Source organism: Amblyomma maculatum, chromosome 1, assembly GCF_055883805.1.
Source record: "Amblyomma maculatum isolate TAMU_Amacu chromosome 1, ASM5588380v1, whole genome shotgun sequence".
Lineage (NCBI taxonomy): Eukaryota > Metazoa > Arthropoda > Arachnida > Ixodida > Ixodidae > Amblyomma > Amblyomma maculatum.
In genome coordinates this window covers 159,163,000-159,187,844 of record NC_139344.1, presented here as the reverse complement: position 1 = coordinate 159,187,844, position 24,845 = coordinate 159,163,000, and the positions used below count along the sequence as shown (strand labels likewise).

The 24,845-nt window shown below is 45.3% G+C and overlaps 1 protein-coding gene across 1 annotated transcript in view; it reads left to right on the top strand.

Annotated features, from left to right (window-relative positions):
* Positions 1 to 24,845, top strand: part of LOC146204737 (uncharacterized) — a 158,388-nt gene that overhangs the window by 71,393 nt on the left and 62,150 nt on the right. Inside the window, exons 3-9 of the mRNA XM_084589451.1 lie at positions 2,858 to 2,995; positions 4,582 to 4,702; positions 9,024 to 9,178; positions 9,834 to 9,947; positions 13,030 to 13,164; positions 15,628 to 15,693; positions 17,388 to 17,465. Of these exons, the coding sequence (XP_084445577.1) occupies positions 2,858 to 2,995; positions 4,582 to 4,702; positions 9,024 to 9,178; positions 9,834 to 9,947; positions 13,030 to 13,164; positions 15,628 to 15,693; positions 17,388 to 17,465 (807 nt within the window). The remainder of the gene's footprint in view (positions 1 to 2,857; positions 2,996 to 4,581; positions 4,703 to 9,023; positions 9,179 to 9,833; positions 9,948 to 13,029; positions 13,165 to 15,627; positions 15,694 to 17,387; positions 17,466 to 24,845) is intronic.

Genomic DNA, 24,845 nt, shown 5'->3' with positions numbered 1-24,845 from the left:
GGTAGAAGTAGGCGGTAGGATAGTTAGAGAGGATACCGTTAAGCTGTCTAAGGAGACGAAATATTTGGTGAAGAAACGCCAGAGTATGAAAGCTTCCAATCCAGCAGACCAGATCGAATTCGCCGAGATATCGAAGCTAATCAATAAGCGCAAGGTGGCCGATATAAGGAAGTATAACATGAAGAAAATTGAACGTGCTGTAAAGAACGGTGGAAGCCTTAAAGCGGTAAAGAAGGAATTAGGCATAGGCAAAAGCCAGATGTATGCGATAAGGGACAAGGCGGGCAACGACATCACTAATATGGACAAGATAGTCAAAGTAGCCGAGGAGTTCTATACAGATCTCTGCAGTAGCCAAAGTAGTCAGGACCGTAATGAGATTGGCGGTAGGGAAAAAGTCAGACGTTCCACCAGTGACGAAGGACGAGGTCAAGGAAGCACTAGAAACTATGAAAAGGGGGAAATCGGCTGGAGAGGATCAGATAACTACAGATTTGCTTGCGTCATTGACGGTACCGGAACCATGGAAGAATGCAAACATTATCCTCATTCATAAGAAAGGGGACTCTAAGGACCTTAAAAATTACAGACCAATCACCTTACTGTCTGTTACGTATAAGGTATTTACTAAGGTAATCGCTAATAGAATCAGGACAACCTTAGACTGCAATCAAGCAAAGGATCAAGCAGGGTTTCGGAAACGGTACTCTACTATCGATCATATCCATACCATCAATCAGGTGATAGAAAAATGCTCGGAATATAACCAGCCCTTATACATAGCATTCATTGATTACGAAAAAGCATTTGACTCAGTTGAAACCTCGGCGGTGATGCAGGCATTGCGAAATCAGGGGGTAGACGAGCCGTACGTGAAAGTGCTTGAAGATATATACAGTGACTGCACAGCAACCATAGTTCCGCATAAAGAAAGTAACAAAATTCCCATAAAGAAAGGTGTTAGGCAAGGAGACACAATCTCCCCAGTACTATTCACAGCTTGTTTAGAAGAAGTATTCAGAGACTTGGAATGGGAGCAGTTAGGGATAAGGGTAGATGGAGAATACCTCAGTAATCTGCGATTTGCTGATGACATTGCCTTGCTAAGCAACTCGGGGGATAAACTGCAAATAATGATTGATGACCTAGACAGGAAAAGTAGAAAGGTAGGCTTGAAAATCAATATGCAGAAGACTAAGGTAATGTTCAACAGCCTCGTGAAGGAACAGCAGTTTACATTAGGTAGCGAAGTACTGGAAGTAGTAGGCGAATATGTCTACTTAGGACAGATAGTAACCGCAGATCCGGACCATGAAAAGGAAATAACAAAACGAATAAGATTGGGATGGAGCGCATTTGGCAAGCACTCGCAGATTATGACTAGCAGCTTACCGGTATCGCTGAAGAGGAAAGTATACAACAGTTGCATCTTGCCTGTACTCACCTATGGGGCTGAAACGTGGAGGCTAACCAAAAGAGTTCTACTTAAGTTGAGGACAACCCAGAGGGCTATGGAACGAAAAATGGTAGGGGTAACATTAAGAGATAGAAAGCGTGCAGAGTGGGTCAGAGAAATAACTCAAGTTACCGACATTTTAGTGGAAATTAAGAAGAAATGGACATGGGCAGGACATGTGCGAAGAGAGGATAACCGATGGTCGCTGAGGGTAACAAACTGGATTTCAAGGGAAGGAAAGCGTAGCAGGGGGCGACAGAAAGTTAGGTGGGCGGATGAGATTAAGAAGTTCGAAGGGGTCAAGTGGATGCAGCTAGCTCAGAACCAGGTTAAGTGGAGAAATATGGGAGAGGCCTTCGCCCTGCAGTGGGTATAATCAGGCTGGTGATGATGATGATGAATAATTCAGATACAGCTTTATGACGAGGAAAATCTGTTCACTAGATTTGTATATCATGTGTCAGGGTGGAGCCTTGGATTATACCTGTAGAGAAGCAAGGGCTCCCGTGCCGGTTTACGAGCGTGAGCGACCACCATTCCATGGGTTTGTCTCCTGTTTATTCTTCGAAGTGGCAACACCACGATCCGCAGCGAATCTTGAATCCTTCAATGGCCTCGACCGCCGGAGCAGCTCCACACAAGAGCTCTTTAAGAATGTTCTGATTGGGAATTCTGAGTGATAAGATATAAGTAACTGGCACAACTTCATTGAATGAATGTTCACTGCTGAAATTGAAGCTTAGAGCAACTTCCCACGCTGCCATAAAACGCTTGGTTTGCACGCCGCCGTCAGCGAAACGCCGAATTTGGGCTGCTGGCCCTGGGCAACATACTCGGCACGCAAATTGAAAAAACAAACAAAAAAAAAACAATGGATGATGATTAGTGATCTTCGAGAATGCGGACTGCATCAATCAGATGCTTTCATTTATCTTCCATACTGTCTGCTATAATGCCGCCCCCCCCCCCCCCCCCCCCTTCTCTTTCTTTATGTAATACCTCCCCGGACCTTCTTTATGTAATACCTCCCCGGAAGGCCTTTAGGGTATTTGAATAAATATTTGCAGTATGAAAACGATGGTCTTTTCCCTTTCTCCGAATTGGAGAAAACCGGACGTCATGATGCTGCTCACTCATTATTTGAATATCATCAGCTACAATTCTACAGCGAATGCATTCTGTCCCAAGCGTGTACTCTTGCACGAAACCTGACTTCCGATCGTTGATTCACTTTTTTTTTTTTTTTTTAATCTTGACGAACTGAGCCTTCGTGCATCCGGGCTAGTCCTATTATAGACTGCGACGTAATACATTGGAATGCTCGAAGTAAAAAGTCATACAAGTCAACTGCTCTTGTTACCTTTTACCATCTGTGCTTATTTTCTTTCTTCTGCTGTGCAGGGGTATCCTGTTATGCGTGAAGATGGAAAAATGGTGACCAAGTTTGAGGAATCCGTGCCAATGGTGACTTACCTGGTATGCTTCATCGTGTCCGATTTTGAAAGGACGGAGACCTTGGCCTCAGTGGACCAGATACCTGTAAGTGACAATCTAAATCGTAATAATTACGAAGCCGATAGTCTAGTGGCATTTGTTCGGAAGATGATTAAACATCGTTGTAAGCGTAAACAAGTATTAGTTTCACCTCATAGTATTCCGACATCGCCGCGGCTTGTCTCACTGAGATATGAAGCGTACGTCCGGTGAAACCATCTCGGCTTTGCTGCAATCTATCCGGTGCTCAAGGGGTGCACTAGATTGGCCTCTTCGTCTTCAACGAGCTCAGTTGGCTCTTTTGCCTTGGCCGCGAAACTTGGAATTCGGGTGTGAACCACATGTACTGCTGGAATACGCAAGTAAAAGCCTCAATTTACGATTCCTAGCTCCGATACCGAGCCTTTCGTGCAGCTGCAGTGGTCCATGAACGTTTTTTCGCCCACAGTGCACCGACCTTGGGGTTACAGCTACCAGACGGGAAGCATAGCAGCATTCGTGCGGCTTTGCGCCGCGTAATCTCTTCTGTGAAAAAAAAAAAAAAAAAAAAAAAAGTTCCAAGCGTTCGCATGGAACCGACCTGTCTATGCAAGGTTCCATATGAAGCAAAACATGGACGCAACGATTAAAGTTAACAAGCAAAAGAGAGAAGAAAAAAAAAAAGGGGGGGGGGGGGGGTATTAGTATATTTGTGGCGAACACATAGCGCGTGCAGTACCTAGCCGTGTGCGGCAGAGTAGCACCTTGGTAGTTAATTAATGCGTCGTCAGTGGCAGCGAATATGCATTCGCAAACTTTTATCCGTCAGTGTGGGTATTTTTCTCCGGCCTCTTGTTGCTCACTGTGCATTTAAAGTGAACTTCAGCAGTACACAGCGCTGCCTGAAGCCGCAGGGGGACCGGTATAGTTGGCCTTGAGGGCACCACCACCGAGTGCACTCAATTCAAAGCTCAATGCAGCAATTTCCATTGCAAAAGGCATTCGTGAGGGCAACCGTTTTACAGCGCGCGCTATATATCCTGCAGCGTCCTCGATGATACGTGGAGGGTGACTTGATATTTATTTTTCTTCACCCACCCTAAGGTATGTTCACTCCACGCGATTTTTATCGCGCTGATTATTTGTCACTTCGATGATTTTAATGCAGAATAGTTTGAATAGCAAGTACTTGGAAACTTTCTTTGCGCGCTAGACCTACAAAGCACAGAATGACAATCTGCATAATAATAGGAAACATGTACATTTACTGCCGCCAGCAATGTATTACAACACGAACCGCTCAAAGGCTGAGTTGGCTTGCACGACTGGGCCTACGAGCACGGTACAAAATTATCATATTGTTTTGATAATGATAATAATAATAATAATAATAATAATAATAATAATAATAATAATAATAATAATAATAATAATAATAATAATAATAATAATAATAATAATAAATAACTGGTCTAGCTGCAAGCTCAATAGAGACAAACCTTTTTCATTATGGACAAAGTGATCTTCGCATTCACCACGTGCTCAGGTCTGTGAGCGTAGCGCATGATCCGAAAGAAGGTCTAGACACACCTCGCATGCTGGGCATTCATGTGTGTTCTCGTGCTTTTTTTTTTTTTTTTTTCTTTTTACAGTTCTCCGTATATGCTGCGCCAAACCAGCTCAACAAAACTCACTATGCGCTCGACATCGGCTCGAGGATACTCAACTTCTACGAGAAATACTTCGGGCTCAAGTACCCTTTGCCGAAGCAAGGTAAATCATGAGTGTACTCAAATACTGCGGCGGTTGATATCGACACTGCAGTATTTACATGCGGAAATCACATATTACGGCGAAAGCTTTAAAACCCGAAATGGTTGGCGTCGGCTTTTCAACCTTTATTACGATTCTCCTCGACCAGATGAGTTTTCGTCCAACTTTCCACACAGCGAATACTACAGTCGCTCCAACCAGTCCCGCTGTCATTAAGCCTGGGCTTAAGTAATCCTTTGCCCATACGCTTTCGTAATAGTAGTGCGGTCAGCGCGGTTCCTTGGGCCTTTGGTTCTTTCGTTGAACTTATTAACATATATATATATATATATATATATATATATATATATATATATATATATATATATATATATATAAGGAGGGGGTTGAAGCTCGAATGGGTCCGGTAGGTCATAAACTTGAAGTAGGGGACACACGGTGGAAAAACAACACTTTAATCCGACGTTTCGGCCGGGGTCCGGCCGAAACGTCGGATTAAAGTGTTGTTTTTCCACCGTGTGTCACCTACTTCAAGTTTATATATATATATAAAAGCTACCACATTGCCAAGCAGCCTCGAAGCGGAAAGAGAGCAGCAGAAGGGCGAACCTGAGCAGTTGCCCCTCGGAGGCGCAGTTCACTCTGTAGCAGCGCGCTTCAGGGTAAAAAACGCGGAGGTGGTCAGAGAGAAAACCGGGCGACCTTTGGGCCGATTAATAGCATGAGGGAGCAGGCCTTTCTCTTTCGGTCGCAGAGATGTTTACGGCACGCTGGTGCCAAACAGCAGTGCAGCTGAGGGTGTGTCGATCGCCCAGTACGTGCATCTGGATCTCTAGTTAGCGAGTGCGCATGGTTAGCTTCCTGAGTTTGGCAACATGTTAGAAGCCGGCTCGTACTTTTGACGTGCATGGTAAGGCCATAGTAGCCGTAGCCGACAGATTAATAGCTCTTAGTTGGCTTTATTCCTCACATATGAGCTACTGCTTTTAGGCGCTTGATGCGGTATACCTCCCCGTTCCAGAGAAAAGTGGCGAATATTATACCGAGTATGCATGTCATGCTCTCAGATCGGCCCGACTAAGTGATCGCCTGTGTTCTTATTCTTTGTATCTTGTTTATATATTCTCGTTCACCATCGTAATAAGACACATATAACTGTTTAACGAACTCATGTGAGGAAGAGGTGGAACAATATATGTATCGTATATTTGATTTAGGTCATACCTTTTCTGCGCGATTCAAATGGCAAAAAGTTTTTTGTTTTTGATTTTTTTTTTTGTCTCGAAGTCGATCCCAGAACTTTTAGACAAACTGGCAAAAAAATTTTGAACATTTTTTTTTTTTTTTTCACGATTGCATCGCTGCACCTCACGTCCACAGGTCCCTTCTCGGTGCCTTTGTAGTTTTTGCTATTTACGGTCAAAAAACGGACCTCATTGGTTTTCTGTGGCAGCCTTAAACGCTTTATGAACGCAGAAAAAAAAAAAGAAAAACCTTATACGAATATTTTTGCCACTCATCGCAAGCTTAGACCATTCCCGCCAACGTGTGCTTAACAGCGTATTAAAATAAAAAACCTTATACGAATATTTTTGCCACTCATCGCAAGCTTAGACCATTCCCGCCAACGTGTGCTTAACAGCGTATTAAAATATTCCGCGGTTGCCTCACATATAAAATGCTTTTTTGTCCGAGGAAAGTGGACTTGAGGGTATCCGAGACGCATAGTTCAAGATAAATTGGTTTAACTAGCGCTATAAAGCTCGCGCCTATACGTGCACCGCTCGCCCCTCCTCTCTGGCATAAAAGTAACACGTTTGTTTTCGTTCGATTGGCCATCCGCCAGATAGAATCTGCGGAATAAGAAAAAAGAAAGAAGTCTAGTAGTAGTGGATTCGTCATTGATCTTACACTTGAAGCTGCTAAAATCCCGATTTGCTGAATTTAAAGTCACGGAAATAAATATCTTCTTTGCACTGTCGCTATTACAACCACGGCTTTTAGTCCGAGCCGCCGGGCAAGCAGACACTGTGAAGCTCCTCAACCAGTGCGCTCCATGAACATGCGGCCAGATTGATGGGTGGTTCTACAGCAGGGATCGATGCTTCGAAGTTTAAAAGCGTCGGTTTGAAATAAACGCCGTCTTCACGTGTAGCCGCTTGATTGCTGCCGAACGTCATTCGGCACGATGCCAAAGTAAGCATAGGCGCTGTGCTGCGTCTTTCGGTACGTTACGGTGACCTTGGTGGCCTTATAGGTGGCAGAACACAGCGAAATTTCATTAAAATTTATAGATACCTCAAGTTTTGTGATTGCTTTACTGTAAATGAAATAATATGTCACGTATTTTTTTCTCTCTCTCTCTTTTATACTATTTTCTGCGGCACTGGTTTTTACTCCGGCGTTTATATTCACGTTAATTTACAAGAACTACGATGGATTGTTTCCTGCTAAAGGAGATATAGGATAACATCGTTGTGAACCAGCGCTTCTGTCGTACCGCCTGTAAGTTTTCTTGAATATGATACTTTCCATACAGGCTGGGAAGTGAACTCGTTCCATATATGTGCTGGTATTCCCCCGGGTTATACCCCGTGGAACGCTCTTGTAAATAAGTTTTCCGCGTATCGCTTAACTCCTGTGGTGTTCGGTTGAATCATCCCCGTCAGACGGCTGCCCTGCCATCAATCATGGACGGCCAACATTTCACTTCCTTTGCGCCTGGTCTCTATGAGCCAGCGCGATATCATGTTAGCTTCTTGGGAGGAACCTATAATTGGGATACTAAAATCATCAGTCTGGCTTTCATCCAAAAATGACGGTTTTTGCTGGAGCGCTTGCGACGACGCTGCACACAAGGTTGAGATGAAACGCATTACGCAATACTTCATTCTTCAGGAATCATTATTAAAACAGGCACAGCCCCCACGAAGGCGCTGTACACGTGTGGAAACCACCTGGCACTAATGCGCCTGAAAGAGACCCTCGTCTCGCACTGATCGTGCGGCACATGCGTCATGTGGCAGCTCAGGTGATGATGATGGTCATGAAAACTTTATCTACAAGTTAAGCAAAGAATGGCGTCCCTATAGTTCGGGGATTGTATTAGATGAGGCTGCTCTAGTGGCCTAGCCATGATTGGAGAGGTAGCTTCCCAGTGCGTAGATTGGGGCTTTAACATCGATTTGAGAGTGGGAGTGTGTTGGTATGCCCATATTATGTGGTAGAGTGTGGCCCGCTCGCTCAGTAAAGTGAGGGGTACTATAGTATGAAATGTCTGAGGGAGGTGCTATGTATGTATGGTCAGCCTGTAGCGCGCCAGAATGTCCCACTAATGGAGGAGTTGGGTAGCGTATAGGTGAGAGAAGGTCGTGAGCGTATCAATGAGCGGCTTCATTGTCATTGATTGACTGGTGCTCCGAGGCCCCGACCTTAAGAGCATTTTCCATTTGAGTTTCGCTCAGTATACCAAGGCCGATCGACCCTATTTTGCCCTGCATAAGGTTGATGGACAATCCTTTACGAAGATCCATCGGGAGGTCTGTTTTATGCCTTACGGCATAAAAGGAGAGAGCTTGAGCTTGCGAAATGCAAACAGAGATGTGAAAACGCAGCGCTGATGTTTATTGTTTGTGTGTTTTTCTTCCACGTAGCCATTAGCGCAAGTGCCACCCCCGACTAGCCCACTGCTCCATTTTAATTATGCGGGAGGCCACAAAGGCCAAGGTGTCTTAACGGGTGCTTCATTTGAGGTTTCCCAAGTCTCTATCTCCCTTAAAAACAAAAACAAAACAAAAAACAAAAACAAAATACAAGCCTTGTCTGTGCGGAGCTTTCCTGTTTCAAAATGTCAAGCATCACTGCAGAATGAGCCTTCTCTTTACCCTATAGCTCTGCAGAAGGTCCCTGACACACGTTTGCGTGGTGTTAGTCACCAAATTTCAGGCCACACGTTAAAAAACGGGATGCAGAAAATTGTGTTCCTTGTGTTGACTTCTGCTTCAGGGGTTTTTTTTTTTTTTTTTTTTTTTTGTATGTACTCGTTCCTCAAGCGCACTATCGCTTTTCCCTTTACGCAATGCGATGTAAGTACTACTTCATCGTTATAAACTGAAATTAAACGCCCTACATATCCGCCTTATACGTAACGTTCGGACTCGTCGTTCTTGCTTTTTACAACCTTTAACCGTTAGCTACCTGGTAGTAAATATCAGAATTTGCTATTTTTTTTTTCTCGCCGTCTTCAGGTTATGCGTGTAAATGGCGATAGTGAAGAAGTGGCTTTGGCTTCATATACTCAGTAGTGTTCCGCACCCTGCAGACATGATTGCTATCCCTGACTTCGTGTCCGGAGCGATGGAACACTGGGGCCTCATCACCTACCGAGAGGTGAACCTGCTCTACGACACGAAAAAATCGAGTCCTCGGAATAAGCAGCGAGTGGCGGCCGTCATAGCGCACGAGCTTGCCCACCAGGTACGTCGCATGTGTCAGATATGAGCCAGAATTGATCATAATGTATTTCAGAGCGTTCATGTACAACGCATATCTGGATGTATCAAGTGTCTCGTTTCTGCGCGGAGCAGGCTTTCCGCCAATATTTTTTCTGCTTTTTTAAGCAGAATTTTTTAGGAGTTACAGTACTAGCTTTTCTTATGATGTCGAATTATAAAAGAAAAACAAAATGAAGGGGGAAGGTGTATGTCGGCCACGGAAACAGCTACATATCACCCAGACGCCTTATCTACAGTCGGCAAAAATATGGTAGAAAATACAGATATAGTAGATTGAATAGAGGAGGGGTACTGTTCGCGTAATATGCAATAACTACAGGCACCCTTACCTCCCCCCCCCCCCCCACACACACACACACACAGACGAGAATAAAAAAAATAAAAAAATCTGCTCGCGCGGAATTAGGCGTCTAGCTGTCACGCCCTGTGGAGCGCACGAGGGAATTCACTGCACACATATTTTGTTCAGTGTTCACGAGGGCTGTGCGTAGCATTGGGGAGCATATGCAATTCTTTTTAACCACAGCGATGAGACGATGCAAATAACAGATAGAGCACAATAAAACAGTCTTAACAGTTATCTTGAGGTTCCTCTCTTGGAATCTTGGCACTTGCAGTGGTTTGGAAACCTCGTCACCATGAAGTGGTGGGACGACCTCTGGCTTAATGAGGGATTTGCAAGCTACATCGAATACAAGGGCATCGACCACGTCGAACCTGAATGGGACATGGTAAGTACAGGTGCTCAGTGCGGCCAAATTTCTCTTGCCAAAATGTAAACTCAGAGCGTGACCGCATTCAGGTCTTGCTTTGAGTTCTCGTAGCGTGGCTTGCGTTGTAGCCGTGTCTGCTACGAAATACTCTTTAAGAGCACTATATGCCCACGCCTGGCAGTCGCTTGCACAGTCTGTCACGCTGCCAACCAATGGCATTGACGTGATAACTACTTTCTCGCAGAAATGTGTTGTGTTTATTCAGCTAAACCGCGCGATCAGGCTCGATCGAGTAAAAAATTAATGGCTTATTGATATTCACGATCTGGCGTGATTGCTTGAAAGACTCGGCTCGTCAAGTGCTATCTTATTTCCTTGTTCTGTAACAATAACATGAATTGCATTAGGATACGTTTAACGGTCAGTTAGCGGGATATGGGGAGAAGTCTTTGTCCGGCAGTAGCAGTAAAGTGGATGGTTATGATGATGACATAATTCAGTAGGATGGCACTCATTATTATTATTATTATTATTATTATTATTATTATTATTATTATTATTATTATTATTATTATTATTATTATTATTATTATTATTATTTACCTTATTTGTTGATATTGACAATAGAGTCTTATGGTGATTTAGGGAGAAGGAATATTAAATGAAAAGCAGAAGGAAAAACAACGCGCTGTTGGTGGGCTGTGGTTGTTTTTCCTTCTGCTTTTTATTTAATATTCTTTCTCCCTAAATCACCGACTCTGTTCTTGTCAATATCAACAAGTGAGGTAAAAAAAAAATAATAGTAATAAATCCCAAACGTTTACCTTCGCTTCTTTAAATTATATATATATATATTTTTCTTTTTCAGCGAAGGTTAACGGCACCGTGCGGTTTTTAGCCTGTTAAGAGCTTTCGCACTAAGAAAATATAGTCACCGTCTGATATTTGACGGCCTCATCATGCTTTCGCGGACATTTATACCCGCCGTGTCGCCTTTGGCAGGGAAAGAGCGCACATTCTGGGCCTCAAGGCGAGAAATCGCGTCATACTTCACGCCTGGCTCGCTGGGCTTGAGCACGTCACCCCTGACGCCCGACGAGCTAAGTTACTGCGACGTCATTTTTTTCTCTCTCTCTTATTCGGCGGCACCTTGTTACCGAGCTCTGCAACACCGCGTGCCTCGTTGGTCTCGACGCCTTCGGGTGGCTTGGGGGAGCGCGGCGGGCGTTGCGATAATATTCGACCTTGCACGCGCGTTCCACATCTGCGCGGGTCACTTCCGCCGTGAGACAGGTCCACCTTCGTCGGCTCCAAATGTCGGGGCCGCCACTCCCGAGGTTAGGTGACAGCGCAATCGTTCCCTCCTCAGGTCGCGGGTTGTACAGACGGCGGCAGCGATTGAGTGCGGCTCCGAAATTCGGCGAGGTGTCGCAGACGTGGTGCGGTCGTCGAAGAATCCGCATCTTTCCGCCCGCAGTTTACTGTTTTCCTCGAGCTAGAGCGTCAATTTTTCAGCAGTATATAGGCGTAGCAATATATCGCTAGCGAGCATGATTTCTCCCCACTGGTGCATTCGCCGTGTGAAGAGTATGCACGAGGGAGAGTCTTATTTCGGGAAACTGGTGGTTTTATTTCGGTTTTTCTCACGTGGCGCGTGACAGGAAACTAACGACTGTGAAACACACACACACACACACACACACACACACACACACACACACACACACACACACACACACACACACACACACACACACACACACACACACACACACACACACACACACACACACACACACACACACACACACACACACACACACACACACACACACACACACACACACACACACACACACACACACACACACACACACACACACACACACACACACACACACACACACACACACACACACACACACACACACACACACACACACACACACACACACACACACACACACACACACACACACACACACACACACACACACGCACGCACGCACACACATATTGTGCAGTATATAGCTACACCATTCGGCTGCGGCGCGATGTGCAAGCGCGCTCGGAGTCGCAGATATGCATTGGCTTATAAGCTCTGCGGCATGAGAGGGGTAACTGTGTCGTAAAAATGCCTGTTTTAATTTTTTTTGTTCCGACAAACATGACAGTGATTAATGAAAATGCGAGCCTCTGTGCTACTGAAGTCACGGAAAAAACAAAAGAAAAAAAAAACGAAAAAGCGATTGGAGCTGTAGATCCTTAAAAAACTAGTTTTTGTTATCGAAAAGAGCTCGAAATTTTCGTCCTTTCTGTAGACGCCTATTATTGAAACCTTGAATGATTTTGGAACTAAAGGGCGAGGCATCGGGGTGTCTTTTCCTTTGACGTGTGCATGATCTCACCAAGAACCTAATCCGTAGAACCTAAATGCACGACCTCTATCATTGAAGAGGCATAGATCGTCAGCGGTACAAGCCATCAGGTGACCCTAACTTTGAAGAGGAAAGCATTTAGCAGTCTCTTTTGTCTTTTGTGGAGAAATTGCTGAGTGGCTACGCTTATTACTTATTCATCCGCTGGAGTGTGTAGAACAGTGTGCAGAACAGCAGACTCAGCGTTGAGGGCTCGCATGACTCATGTGAAGAGAACGTCAATAACCTGACGTATAGTGCACATGTTTTGAGCCTTAGGCCCGCACATTATAAAGCACCTGATAGCAAAAGTCAGGCCTTTCTGTCTTCCTCAAGAAACCCGTTTATTGCGCTCTTTCATATTGAAGAAAGCGCATATTGGTGGGGTTGCGACTGTGATGAGCTGCAGATGATCGCTGAACGCTCTGTCGAAAATCGTAAGCCAAAAAGCGACCACGTAGTTCAACAAGCATAGCAGGCGCCATTACGCCTCACGCAGAGCGCTGCTTTGGTCAAAGCCTTTGCTCTGCTCCGAGCCTGCTGTAACCAACTCAACCGTTCTGTCTCATATGGGATGCGGACACTCGCGCGGCATGCTAGCGCAAGCAAAGCAGACTGGCTGCACGTAGAGGGCACAGATTTTAAACAGGTCGACAAGCTGTCTCTCCACGACGTCTGTGCAGATGAACCAGTTCTTGACTGAGGATTTGCAACCTGTGATGGACTTAGACTCAACCACCACTTCCCACCCCGTGGTTCAGAGCGTCAGCCATCCGGACGAAATCACGGAGATCTTCGACACCATTTCCTACAACAAGGTATGAGAATGGAACCGCAATCACATCTGTCCTGTCCTATACTCGATCCTACGTGGTTCGTAATAAGGAAGGCAGCCCCGGCCCGCAGCAGCGCCGGGGAAAAGAAAAAGGGCAGGCGATGGCGCCTCCCGCATGCTCGTTCCGCGCTGCCCTATTGCCTTCTTTCTGAGTCAGCCCACGTGACAGCAGTCATGCAGCCATCGAGAAAGCTGGCGCCCGCTAACGGTGCATCGACAGCTCCAATGCATGTGGCTCGCCCCCCTCTTGCTCTCTCTTGCTAATGAGTGGGTAATCACACGACGCAGCAGCCCCAGGGATCTCCCGTGCGGTTTCGCGTCTCTTCAAGGGCGCGTTTGTTTACCACGTTCGCTGTTCGTTCCCGTTTACCTTCGGGAAAGCCGCTTCCAGTTCAAACAGTGCAGCTTTTCAACTCCAACGCCGTTCCTTCGTTCTTCATCGTGATCTATATACGATAAGAAATAAGCGAGTAAGCAAGTGATAAGATGTTTCTTTTTTTAACAGTATCAGTACATGTATATTGGCTGTAACAAGATTCGCTGGCGTCGCAGATGCGTCTGTGGATATCTCTGTCACAGTTTCGCAACGGAACGAGGATGAGGACGCAAGAAAACCGCGTTTCACGGGACGCGCGCGGACAGCTAATCTCGCCAGAGCAACCTGTATGTTTCCTTGCGAAACGATGAACTTATGCAAACTCGCCCAGCTATCCACTTTTCTGCTATAAATACCGTTAGACACCCGCTCTACAGCTTAGAATAACTAAAACGTACCCGTATGATAGGAATACAAATGAGCCTGCGTATAAATTGGAATTGCTCGTTGGTGGCAAAACCGTCCAAAATCATCGCAATTTCTTTCTTTACGGGGAGAGAGAGACAGAGAGCGCCCATAGAAAACAGTACTTTTTGGCTCAGCGATGTTCCACGCGTCAATCGGAAATTTCTCCGATTAAACTCACAGTTCCTTATTTCAACCCAAATTTTCCCTGGAACGAGGTTTGAAAATTTCGCCAATTTAGGACAAGTGAAACATTTTTGTACCTTAACATTTCTTATAACCCAGTAAAAATTTATTTTTTTTTTTTGCCAAATTTGAGGTCTCAAACTTTCTGGAGAAAGAAAAGTTTCCCAAGCGGAGCTGGTTTGGCAGGGCGTAATACTCGGCTGTGTGCTGCAGCCAGCGCGTTAGGCCATACGTCTCAGCCGATTATAGACGAAAGCAGCTTGCTGCGTTATGTCTCTTGCGGACCAAGCGATTGCAAAGAAAACACGTTAGTAAACGCTAGAGTTGTATAAAGAGAACTCCCAGGTAAAACTAGACGGGCCTTTTCTTGACGTATATGAGACCAACGCGCATGACAGGAACAGTTTCAGAGCCGTGTAACTGGTCCCAACTTTACGCTCCAAGGTCGTGGTGAACAGGGGTGTTTGCACTGCAGGGTTTTGGAGCATCAGGGGCGGAAGAGCCCGACTGCTGGGCTTTCATTTATTTACTCAGGTACCTACAGCGTCCTAACAGGGGCATTAGTGTAGGGGGTATGGTTTATCCCACTAACGCGTATAATCTGCATGCTTCAGGCCAATAGTGTGCATACATACGTGTCGGGTTTTGTCTAGCGTTTGTGCATGACCATCATGATCCAGCCTTACTGATATGACTCGACAGACGGGAAATAGTTCACATTACAAATTGCTAATGCAACCAATTTTCCTCTGAAATTTAAATAACAATTTTAGAAAAATACATTACGTACGCTGCTTTTGAAACATTTTGTTTGTGGCATAACAAGAGAGGCAACAGAAGAAGTATTCTGGCTGCTCGAACATGCTTAACAATGCAGGGAGGTCTGAAATAAGAATTAACTATGCAGGTGCGATCTAGTTTTTAATTACTGCAGTAAAAATGAGCTCGCACGCAGATCCAGTACTCCTGTGCCCTACGTCACACCTTCGTTTTAAACGTGTATTGTGGGCAGGTGCTGTGGTTCTCCAGAAGCTCTCTGCACACATAAAAAATTACCACATACCCACCTACCCTAAGACCAGCTTAGCAAACAGCTTGTTAATGTACCTGAATATTTTCCGGCATCCTGAATAGTTACGGAATGCTTTATCAGTAGAATGGTGGAAAATATGAAGTGCAGTGTAAAACTTTTTCGAAATCGTTCCCCAGGACGCGCAAGTTGACAAAGTGCGCGAGACGTTGGAGAGAATACAATGCGATTTGGGAAGGACGCGGCGTGACATTTGGAGGAATCGTACAGACTACTGAAAAGGGTCGAAGGTCGAAGAAAAAAAAAAAGAAAGAAAGAGGGCGTAAAGAAACAATGCTAGTGTTGGCCTAGCAGAATATCTCCAAAGGAGTGCCAGAGCTGCAGCCTTGATGCCACGTATTTCTGACTTTTCTCAACGAAACTATACAGTGCTTGTTTGTCTCTTTCAGGGCGCGTCTGTGCTGCGAATGCTCGAGAACTTCCTTGGACCTTCAGTGTTTCAAAGGGGCGTATCGGTAAGTTTAGGCTCATCACATTTTTTCACATTTCAGTTCGTCATACTTGATAAATCTCGAGTTATTGTCTCTATTTTCAAATTCCTGTGCTAGCAAGCACTGGGTGGCTTAGCTGGATTGAAGCGGAACAGTGACGAGGCCGCTTTAATAAAATGATAACAGCGCATTTGGGCGCCACATATTTGCTACGTCCAGCAGTTATTTACTATCCGTGACTAGGAGACGTACAACGCGCTGCAATTTCGAAACTGGGTCGTCGCTGAGAAAATTCCCCTCGCGATTGAATACAATATACATGGTTGCATAATCTGTACGAGGGCACTGAAGAAACACGAAAAGAAAAACAGATTAGCCAAGCGCTGTTTCTGCTTGCTCTGTGTCCTCGTCCTAGTTTGCGTAGACAACTCCTATTTGAGCTATGTCACACCAACTAAACCACCAAAAACGGTTACTTCATTTTCCTCAAACCGGCGCGTCTGTTCGGCGGTCTTTTTGTCTGGCGTCACGATTGTCCAGAGCCCATTTGCTGCCATGTAATGCGCTTGTGCAAGTGGGATCTTGTGGACATCCGCTTTTATTTCGGCGCGAGTAAAAAGAAGGTTGATAGAGTAGGTCATTTCACATCTGCGTCAAATCCGCGCCGTCTCTGCTTGGCTAGAAACAAACAGTTCAAGGAAACGGCAAGGAGGCTCGCGTTCGCCTCCGTTCGTTGGGGCTGGGGCGGATTTTCAGGGAAGTGGTCTGAAATACGCGCGGCCTGTAAGTGGGCGCCTCATACGGTCAACTGCAAAGTTTTGCTGTGTCGACTATGTGACAGGCGTAGCTGAAATGAAGTGGCGTGGCACATCGCAACTGTTTGATTTCGTCTCCCGCTGGCATGCGCTAGCTCCAGCCTTAACGAGGCATAACGCGCAATCGGTTAGTTGTTGGCATAACTTGTCTCTTCTATAGAACTTTGCATCGGGCGAGGAGGTTGTCCAAACTCCTCCTCTCTGGACTGTTGCAAACCGGTTCTGCAGCCGCCTCCACCGTGTTGACGTCAGGCGCACACAACAGCCCAGCGAGCAATATGACGACGCCTAGGAGGCCCTCGTTGCAAAGGTCTATAGCGACATCCGGGAATTACGTCTTGTCTCGAGGTTCACAGCGTGAGAGCGATGTCGCGCCCATTATCAAAAGAAAACATGTAAAGTAACAAACTACGAAGCTAAAAAACAGGAAAACCGGCGTCATTACGAGACCTCTCAAATGACTGGAATGACCTTCGTCCGGACGTTTTTGCGCTTAATACGCACCCGCAACGGCATACATGTTCATTAAGTGCATAGTAGAACTAATAAATAAGCAGAAGAAATAAATTTCTACCAATAAAACGAACGTTCGCATTGCAAAATATTGCAACACTTTAAACACTGTCGCATTTTTGATGGATGTGCGACGTCAGGCGTCGAGTTAATTAGAGAGCTTTAGCATAGCCTTATAATGTACCGTGCACCGCTATCTGTATGCCAGCCGCAAACAGCGCATGCTCAGCTGGCCCTACATGCCTCAGAGTATAGCTATAAAAACAACCGACGCATTTATGCGCAGAGTTTACACCGCTCTACTGTTCGTATGTTTTACGCCATAGTGAAGAGCCATACATGTTTGTTCCAATGCATAATTAAATGAAATTCTTGCACTACTCGTTACAGTCGTTCTTGCGGAATCACCAGTTCGGAAACGCCAAGACGGAAGAATTGTGGGCTGAGCTTTCTGAGGCTGCCGGTTATGTGAGTATGTCACAAATGTGCCAACATATTCTTCAATATATTTGCGTTCTTTTTTTACGTGCATGCATAAGTTAACTTGCTATATACCTCCTGGAATTTCTTAAGGTGTGCCGAAATGTAATTATGCGGGTTGTATCGCATTTCGCCACCATCAAAATATGGTTCCCGCTGCCAGCAGGACGCCATAGACGAAGAGCTGCCGTTGCGTATGTCAATAAATACTTTGAAATAGGCATACATGCAATACTTGCATGTTTCCTTTGCTCCATAAGACCGCTAAAACAACTTGCGTGAAAGCTCTCATTTCACTCCCTAGCTCTGACGCTTTCGCTTTCCTTCAGCAATTTTCATTTAATATGCCGACACAAATGCTGCCCGGTGTACGGTCCGGACAACATCCGCTGCGTGCGGCCAATTTCATACGTCTTCACGTTGCTTATTTAATGTGGGAGCTGCGTTTTCGAGGTCAGCTGCAAAGGATCATGGAAAAAAGTGTCTCCTGTTCAACTTTCCCTCCCTGCTCCATTACAATAAATTGCAGTCTCTGCACCGATATCGCTTATTCTACATATTTATATGGGCTCACTCTACTACATCATCGCAAAATCAGCGTATCGCCTCAATTCTACTTTGTGACGAGCTACGTACGAAATGTGACCAGAGTTCAAACAAAAGTATCAGAATGGGATCAGGCTTAGTGCACGCTACGCGCTGTATTGGGACGCGCCAGCCGTACACGTAGTGGCATGCATGGTACGTTTGCTAGCCTACATGTAGTCTTTTACACGCAGCGAGGAAAGCGAATCCATCGCCAACTCAACAAGACAGGTTTCCGCACTTCGCAGCACGCCAAAAAGCGAATGTATAATTATTAATGTTAAGCGTGAAACACACGTGAAACTGCAGTATAAGATATGCCATAGCAGCCAGCTTACGTTAGCATATTAACCATGACAGCAAACGCTTACCTTTCGGGATGTCCATTTTTGCACTGCACTTGATGCATATCACGCGCTGGGTTTGCGACGATGCAATACAGTCAACGATGTTGAAGCACAAACGAATTAGTAGAATAAGCGATATCAACACAGAGACTGCGATGAAGTAACGGAGCACGATGATATAGTTGAAACCGGAAAACGACTAGCAGACAGTTTTCCCGTTGTTATTTGTGTTGACCACGTTAAACTAGTCCTTATCTTTGCGTCGGTGTCATCAACCTTCACTCGCGGCGGCGGGCCACGGACGCCGCGCTGCCCTTGATCTTCGCTTGGACAGCACAGTAAAACTGCGTGCAGTGGCAATAAAGGACGCAGCAAGGACTCTAATGCGCACGGCGAATGGCCGGTGCATTGTTAAGGGACCGACGGTAAAGGGTTCGGGGCGCTCCGGCAAAAATAAAATTGTGGGGAGCGTATGACGCGGGAGCATTAACGGCTCCCGTCCACGGCTCTCCGTACGGATCTTCGTTCGTGTAAATATAATTTGCATCTCGCTTGATCAGTAATCTCTTATTTTATGCCTCTGCCATCTCACCAATACTCTTTATCATACAGTCGTAAGATAGCAAGCGTCCTAGGTGGTTCGACTCCCTTCAATCTCTGATCTGAAATTAGAAATCACTCCCACCACCTCAGCCGTGGGCGTGTAACATTGCACAACCCTATACCGTCAATCAGTGCCCGGACTTGTCATCTGCCACCTACAAGAACCATGTCCGTGATATTTCGCTCACAAGTTCGACGCCGACAGCGCCGACGTCGGATTTTCTGAAGAACGTGTGGAAGAGCGGTCCGCCTTTGGCTAGCGCCTTGACGGCAGGCAATAATGAACTGTAGGCGTGTGCGAATAAGATTTTGAATATCGAATTGAATATCCATTCGATTCCACGAAATAATAGAATAGTGCATGTTCAATATTGTTTCAAACTAATCGAATAAATTCCCTATTTTTGGAATACATTTCGGATCATTGGCATGAAGTGAGAATAAGGCCTGCAGTATGTTTCCTTCGTGGCTATTAAAAAACTACCACTCACGCCGCGCAGCATGCTGGCGTAATCAGTATGCGCGGGATGGAGGGTTCAGCACCGCGACACGGTCCTATTGATGGCATAGCTCATACGCAGCTCTCGCCTGTCTAGTGTGGTGAGGTGTGAAGCTAGTTTGGTATTTTCCGTCATCAGCGACGAACAGTAATTTTCCTACGCGTATAATTTGACGGTGGTAAGGTTACTAGACTGGTTTCGTATTACAGCATCTTGATCAGTGTCCGTCTTTTAACAACTGTTGCAGTGGTACCGCAATGGTGCCGCTAGCACTTCGCTGTTTCTTATGTTTGCTGTTAAAGCAATCGAAAAAGTCGTGAATGTTTGCAAAAATATTCTATTCGCGTTCCATTAGGTTCTCCCACTGTTCAATTCGTATCCGATTATGTAGCAAAGCTACGCTATTGCTGGGCGTCTACTGAAATTCTATTTAAATGCGATTGTTTCCGCATTCCGTCATTAAATCAAACGACGCTATGCCTCCGCAATCACTGGGATCTCCCAGGGCCGCAATATTTGAATAGAATCGAAGGTGAGAGTTGTAAAAATAGAAAACAAAAAAAGACGCATAGAAGTGCTATACGCGAGTGTGCAGCGAAGTCAGGTGCGTGGCGTTCTGAAAAAACTCCACAGCTGCAGGTAAATAATTTCGAAGTGCACTTGTGCCTTTGCTTAGCTTTTTTTTTCCTCGCGCCAATTTATACGTCCTCTTCCTTCCTCTCAACTCAGGGTAGCGAATCGGTAACATACTCCTGATTAACTTGGCCGCCTCCCTCCTTACTAGTTTTCTTTCTTGTCTTTCCTATTTGCGTTGACACGGGCGAAAACAGTCATGTTCCTCGGAAACTATGGGCAGAGCTCATGCGTTGCTCAGAGAAATGTTTTGCACGACAAAGGATGGCGTCATGGCTCCATGTGTCATACTGGGATCGTACATGTTCGGGTAGTACTCGTGCACTTCTTTAATGGGCTCGAATAATTTTAAAACTGGCAGAGCGCAGCTGGTAACCGAACGCAGAGAAAAAAGGCAACGGGACTAGCGCTAGCACACCTGTCGATACAACTCCCTTGCAATCGAAGGAGGCAATATATTTTGCTCGGAAACTGCAAGCGAAGAAAAGAGGCGCAGGTGCGTTGACTTAAGACGACAAAACACAAAAGTGCCCTTGGTATTATAAAGGCTACTCAATCACTTGTGCGCAGTCTAAATGGTTCGTGGTTTAAAAGCTGTTAGTGCTTTTAAACCAGGACCACGTAGCCGATTCACAAGTTCTGTTGAGTGATCTTTGTAATACACAGGGTGCTTTTGTACTTCGTCGTCTCAGATCAGCGTATTTGGTTCGTCACTTCTCAATAATGGACCATCTGTCTGGCTTCCAGTACTGTTTAGCCGCCTTAGAGTATTTTATATGGGACCTTTCTACTTCATCTTAAGTCAAGACATTCATGCCGCTCATACGTGCGTATGTAAACTTGCTGTGCGAGATAAATTGCCTTCTGCCTTCGAAAGGGTTCCATACAGGTGTGAGTTTCTAACAACGAACAATCCATTACGTCTACTATTTATAGACAGGCTCATTTATAATACCCGAGACAATTTTTATGTGGTGTTTCTTTGTCGCATCAGGCAACGCATTTGCGCCTCCCTCCGTAGTTTCGTCTTGCGTGCGAAATAAAGTATTACCTTCTGACTTCGAAAGGTACTCGTACCGACTTTTGTGAAGTTAGCGCTTGCTCCGCGTTCTTTTTCCTTCGTTTTCATCTGTCAGGCAAACTTTAACCTTTTCAAATCATGAACCATCTATCCCACTTTACAAGTTTAGTTAAGCCATCCAAATTCAGCAAAAATCAGTTCAGCGAACTTAATTACATATTAGTATTTTTCTAGCTCATAAAATTTTAAAGCCCTCTTCGAATCGATGCGTGAAAACATTTCGTATTCATGTGGCGCTGGCGAAGGCGCAGAGATTTCAAGGATACTATTAGCAATACTAATATTGTTCGAAAAGCATGTCCACTTTCAGTCCTTTGATAGCACAAACATAGACCCTCCACAGGCCAAAGACGTAATGTAGCAGACGTATGAATGAATTCTACAGGCACTTAGTCATGATGAATAAACAGCGCTAAAGACGAGGACGAAGAGCAAGAAGCAAACAGGGCGGGCGCTGACTCGCAACTGAAGTTTATTGAATAAAACACACAATAAAAATCCAAGCCCAAGCCGCACTAAACCACTCACTAAACAAATACCAAGTCATGACGACCCAGCACGCATGCCACGTTCAAGAAAAACAACTCCATTGTCTGTTAAGCGATTGACGGGTCATTAACACATTTTTCACCTAATCGCATGATATGCCTGGCCTCAATGATTTTCCGGATAATCTGTGCCGGATGGTCTCTCTATCCACTTTCACTCCCAACCTCCTCCCTTCCTTTATGGCGCGGTTCAGGTGTCCACAGAAACAAGTGTGACAGATACTGCGCCTTTCCCTTTCTAAAAAATCATTTAAAAAAAAACGCGGATTGAAAAGCGGGTGTTAAACAGACTATCACTGCAACACTCAGCTTTAGAACCTAGTGATGTAGCGAAAGCTGAGTGTTGCAGCGATAGCCTCTTTAACACCCACTTTTCAATCCGCGTTTTTTTAAATAGTTTTTTAGAAAGTTGGCACAGATTATCCGGGAAATCATTGAGGCCAGGCATATCATGCGATTAGGTGAAAAATGTGTTAATGACCCGTCAATCGCTTTAACAGACAATGGGGTTGTTTTTCTTGAACGTGGCATGCGTGCTGGGTCGTCATGACTTGGTATTTGTTCAGTGAGCGGTTTAGTGCGGCTTTGCTTGGGTTTTTATTCTGCGTTTTATTGAATAAACTTCAGTTGTGAGTCAGCGTCCGTCTTGTTTGCTTCTTGCTCTTCGTCCTCGTCTTTAGCGCTGTTTATTCATCATGTCGCCGTACCAACTTGTCCAGGTGTCTCCTCTATTAAAGGCACTTAGTCTAACATAGCCCTGTAGATACTCGGCACGTGAGTCTTAATATCATTCAGTATACGGTCCATCACCTCCTCTCGTGCCTGTAGTGAAGGTACCTTATACCAGCGTGCTCCGGATTGCAGGCTATTGTGGACTACGTGTGAGACGACTTGCTGCAGCGCAGACTGCGATAAGATAGCGCTTGGGTTAGGGTTCTTAATTCGGCGAATATGGCGGCGCTTATACGCAGCCTGGCTTACAACGAAACTTGCACCGTGCGCACAGAAATCGCATGCTCACTTGTAGTCGCAGTGAACGTTGAAAAAAATTGAAGAACTACCTGCTGCATGGTGGAAAAGCCGGGTAATATTTCAACCTATAGTATGCGTCCCGATTGCAGAAGTAGCGACGCCACTCGCGGGATTAATTACATATGAACGAACCTTTTCAAACGTTGCCTAACGCAAATATCATAACAAGCGTAAAAGAAGAAAGCGCAGAAACCCTTTTATTATTGGTACTTCAAATAATTGTGTTTGCGCACTTTACAGTGTTGCTACTACTGCTACTTTTTGAGTTCTCACGAGTCACGACGTGTTATCAGTGTTCTTATAGTGTGGTCCCCTTATGTAATACCCTCTTAAAGAGGGTCATTAAGGTATATGAATAAACAAATAAATGGGTAAATAAATAAATAAACAAATAAAAAAATATCGGGTTTAATATAGATTTAAAATTAATCATTAACCCAACCAGACCCCCTCACCTACTGTAAAAAGAAAAAAAGAGAATCGCACAGTGCGTCAGTTTTGGTGCACTGATACCCGATATCTTTCTCTCTGTGTTCAGTCTTCAAAAACCTTGCCGGCGTCTTTCGCTTCGGCGAAGCATAAAGCGATAGCTTGCTTAAACCGCGCCTGAGCTCGCTTTTTCGAGCATTTCACGTCGGCTGCCCACTGCCTCCTTGAGTGTATTTCTCAGCTCGAATGCATCTCAGGTGCGGCCTGCATGCTATCATAGCCGCGGCAGGCCCACGAAGGCAGCGCTTACAAGAGCGCCGGCAACAATTTTCAACGCAGTTCCGCCGGACGCGGATATTAGGTCAGCGTATTCGTCGTCTTCTGTTTGAGATTCGTGGTAGAAAAGCCGACGACGTCTTCTTCGCCGTCCTTGTGGTTTTTGCTTCTCTCGCGGCTTTTTCAAGCGAATGCGTCTTTTGTGCGCTGGTTACAAATTTCGAGCTCATCCGGTGCGCTCAATGCTAGTGTTGGCCTCAGCGGATGGGGGCGGGACGTGACCAGGCGGTACACGGACAGCAGAGCTGCGTGGCGAGGCCATCTGTTTCGTTCGAAATGTACTCGAAGGAAAGCCCCTGATTATTTTTACAACCGATTCGCATAGGAGCACCTCCGCGAGGCTTTGACTTCAACAACACGCGCTAATTCTTCGTCTCAATCCTCAACCACTTGGTGAAAGTGAAGCGCAACAATATTGACATTTTTTAACGCTCATTTCACTGAACTTTCTCCCCTCGCTGTAACATGTAAGGCAGTGTACTTTAATTCTACGCCGCGCAGTGGCGTAGCCATTTCTGGATGAAAGGAGCTGGGATATGTCTGGTTCTTCGAAGTATAGACGGTGCAGTGAAAGGAAAACTGTGATGCTTTTGTGGGGTCTACTGCAATTCGATGGGTGCGGAGGGAGCGGTTTTGGTTGGCGTTAGCATAGCCTCCTTTATGGAGGCTATGGCTTTAGTATGCTCCGGGCCTTTACTTGCTGCGTCCCCTATTACACATACCAGATGAATCCCGTGATGCGATATTATTACTAATAATTTGGCGTCCGGTATATTCTTATTTTTATTTTTATAGCATACAAATGGGTGGCAAGGGACAAGCGAGTCCCGTGGTGTGCGTTTGTGCACGGGTTGTTATAGACAGTTCAGCCACTGCAAGTGTGCACAAAACAAGTTTACCGTGGCGAGAAACACACTGAAGCAGAGTTTTTCTCACTCCTAAATCTCCGTAATTCTCGTCCGCCGCCGAGTATCGTTGCTGCGAGTGCCATAAGGTTTCGCGTTCCAGACTTTGGCATATGCACTTTGACGCGCGTCATGGTGTCTGCTGCTGAGATAATCGGAGAGAAACTGCGGCCTAATGGCTTTTCATTTTCAATCAAGATTTGAAAGTTTCCTTGCGTATATTTGGAATGCTCCTTTTCGTGAAGAAACATGAATGGCTTTAAAACTGAAGAAATTGACGCTGGCCGCACGCTCATATGCTCACAGAATTGTAACTGGTATTGTTTTGTAAAACACATGTAGGCCCCAATTAATTTTCCTTATCGAAGC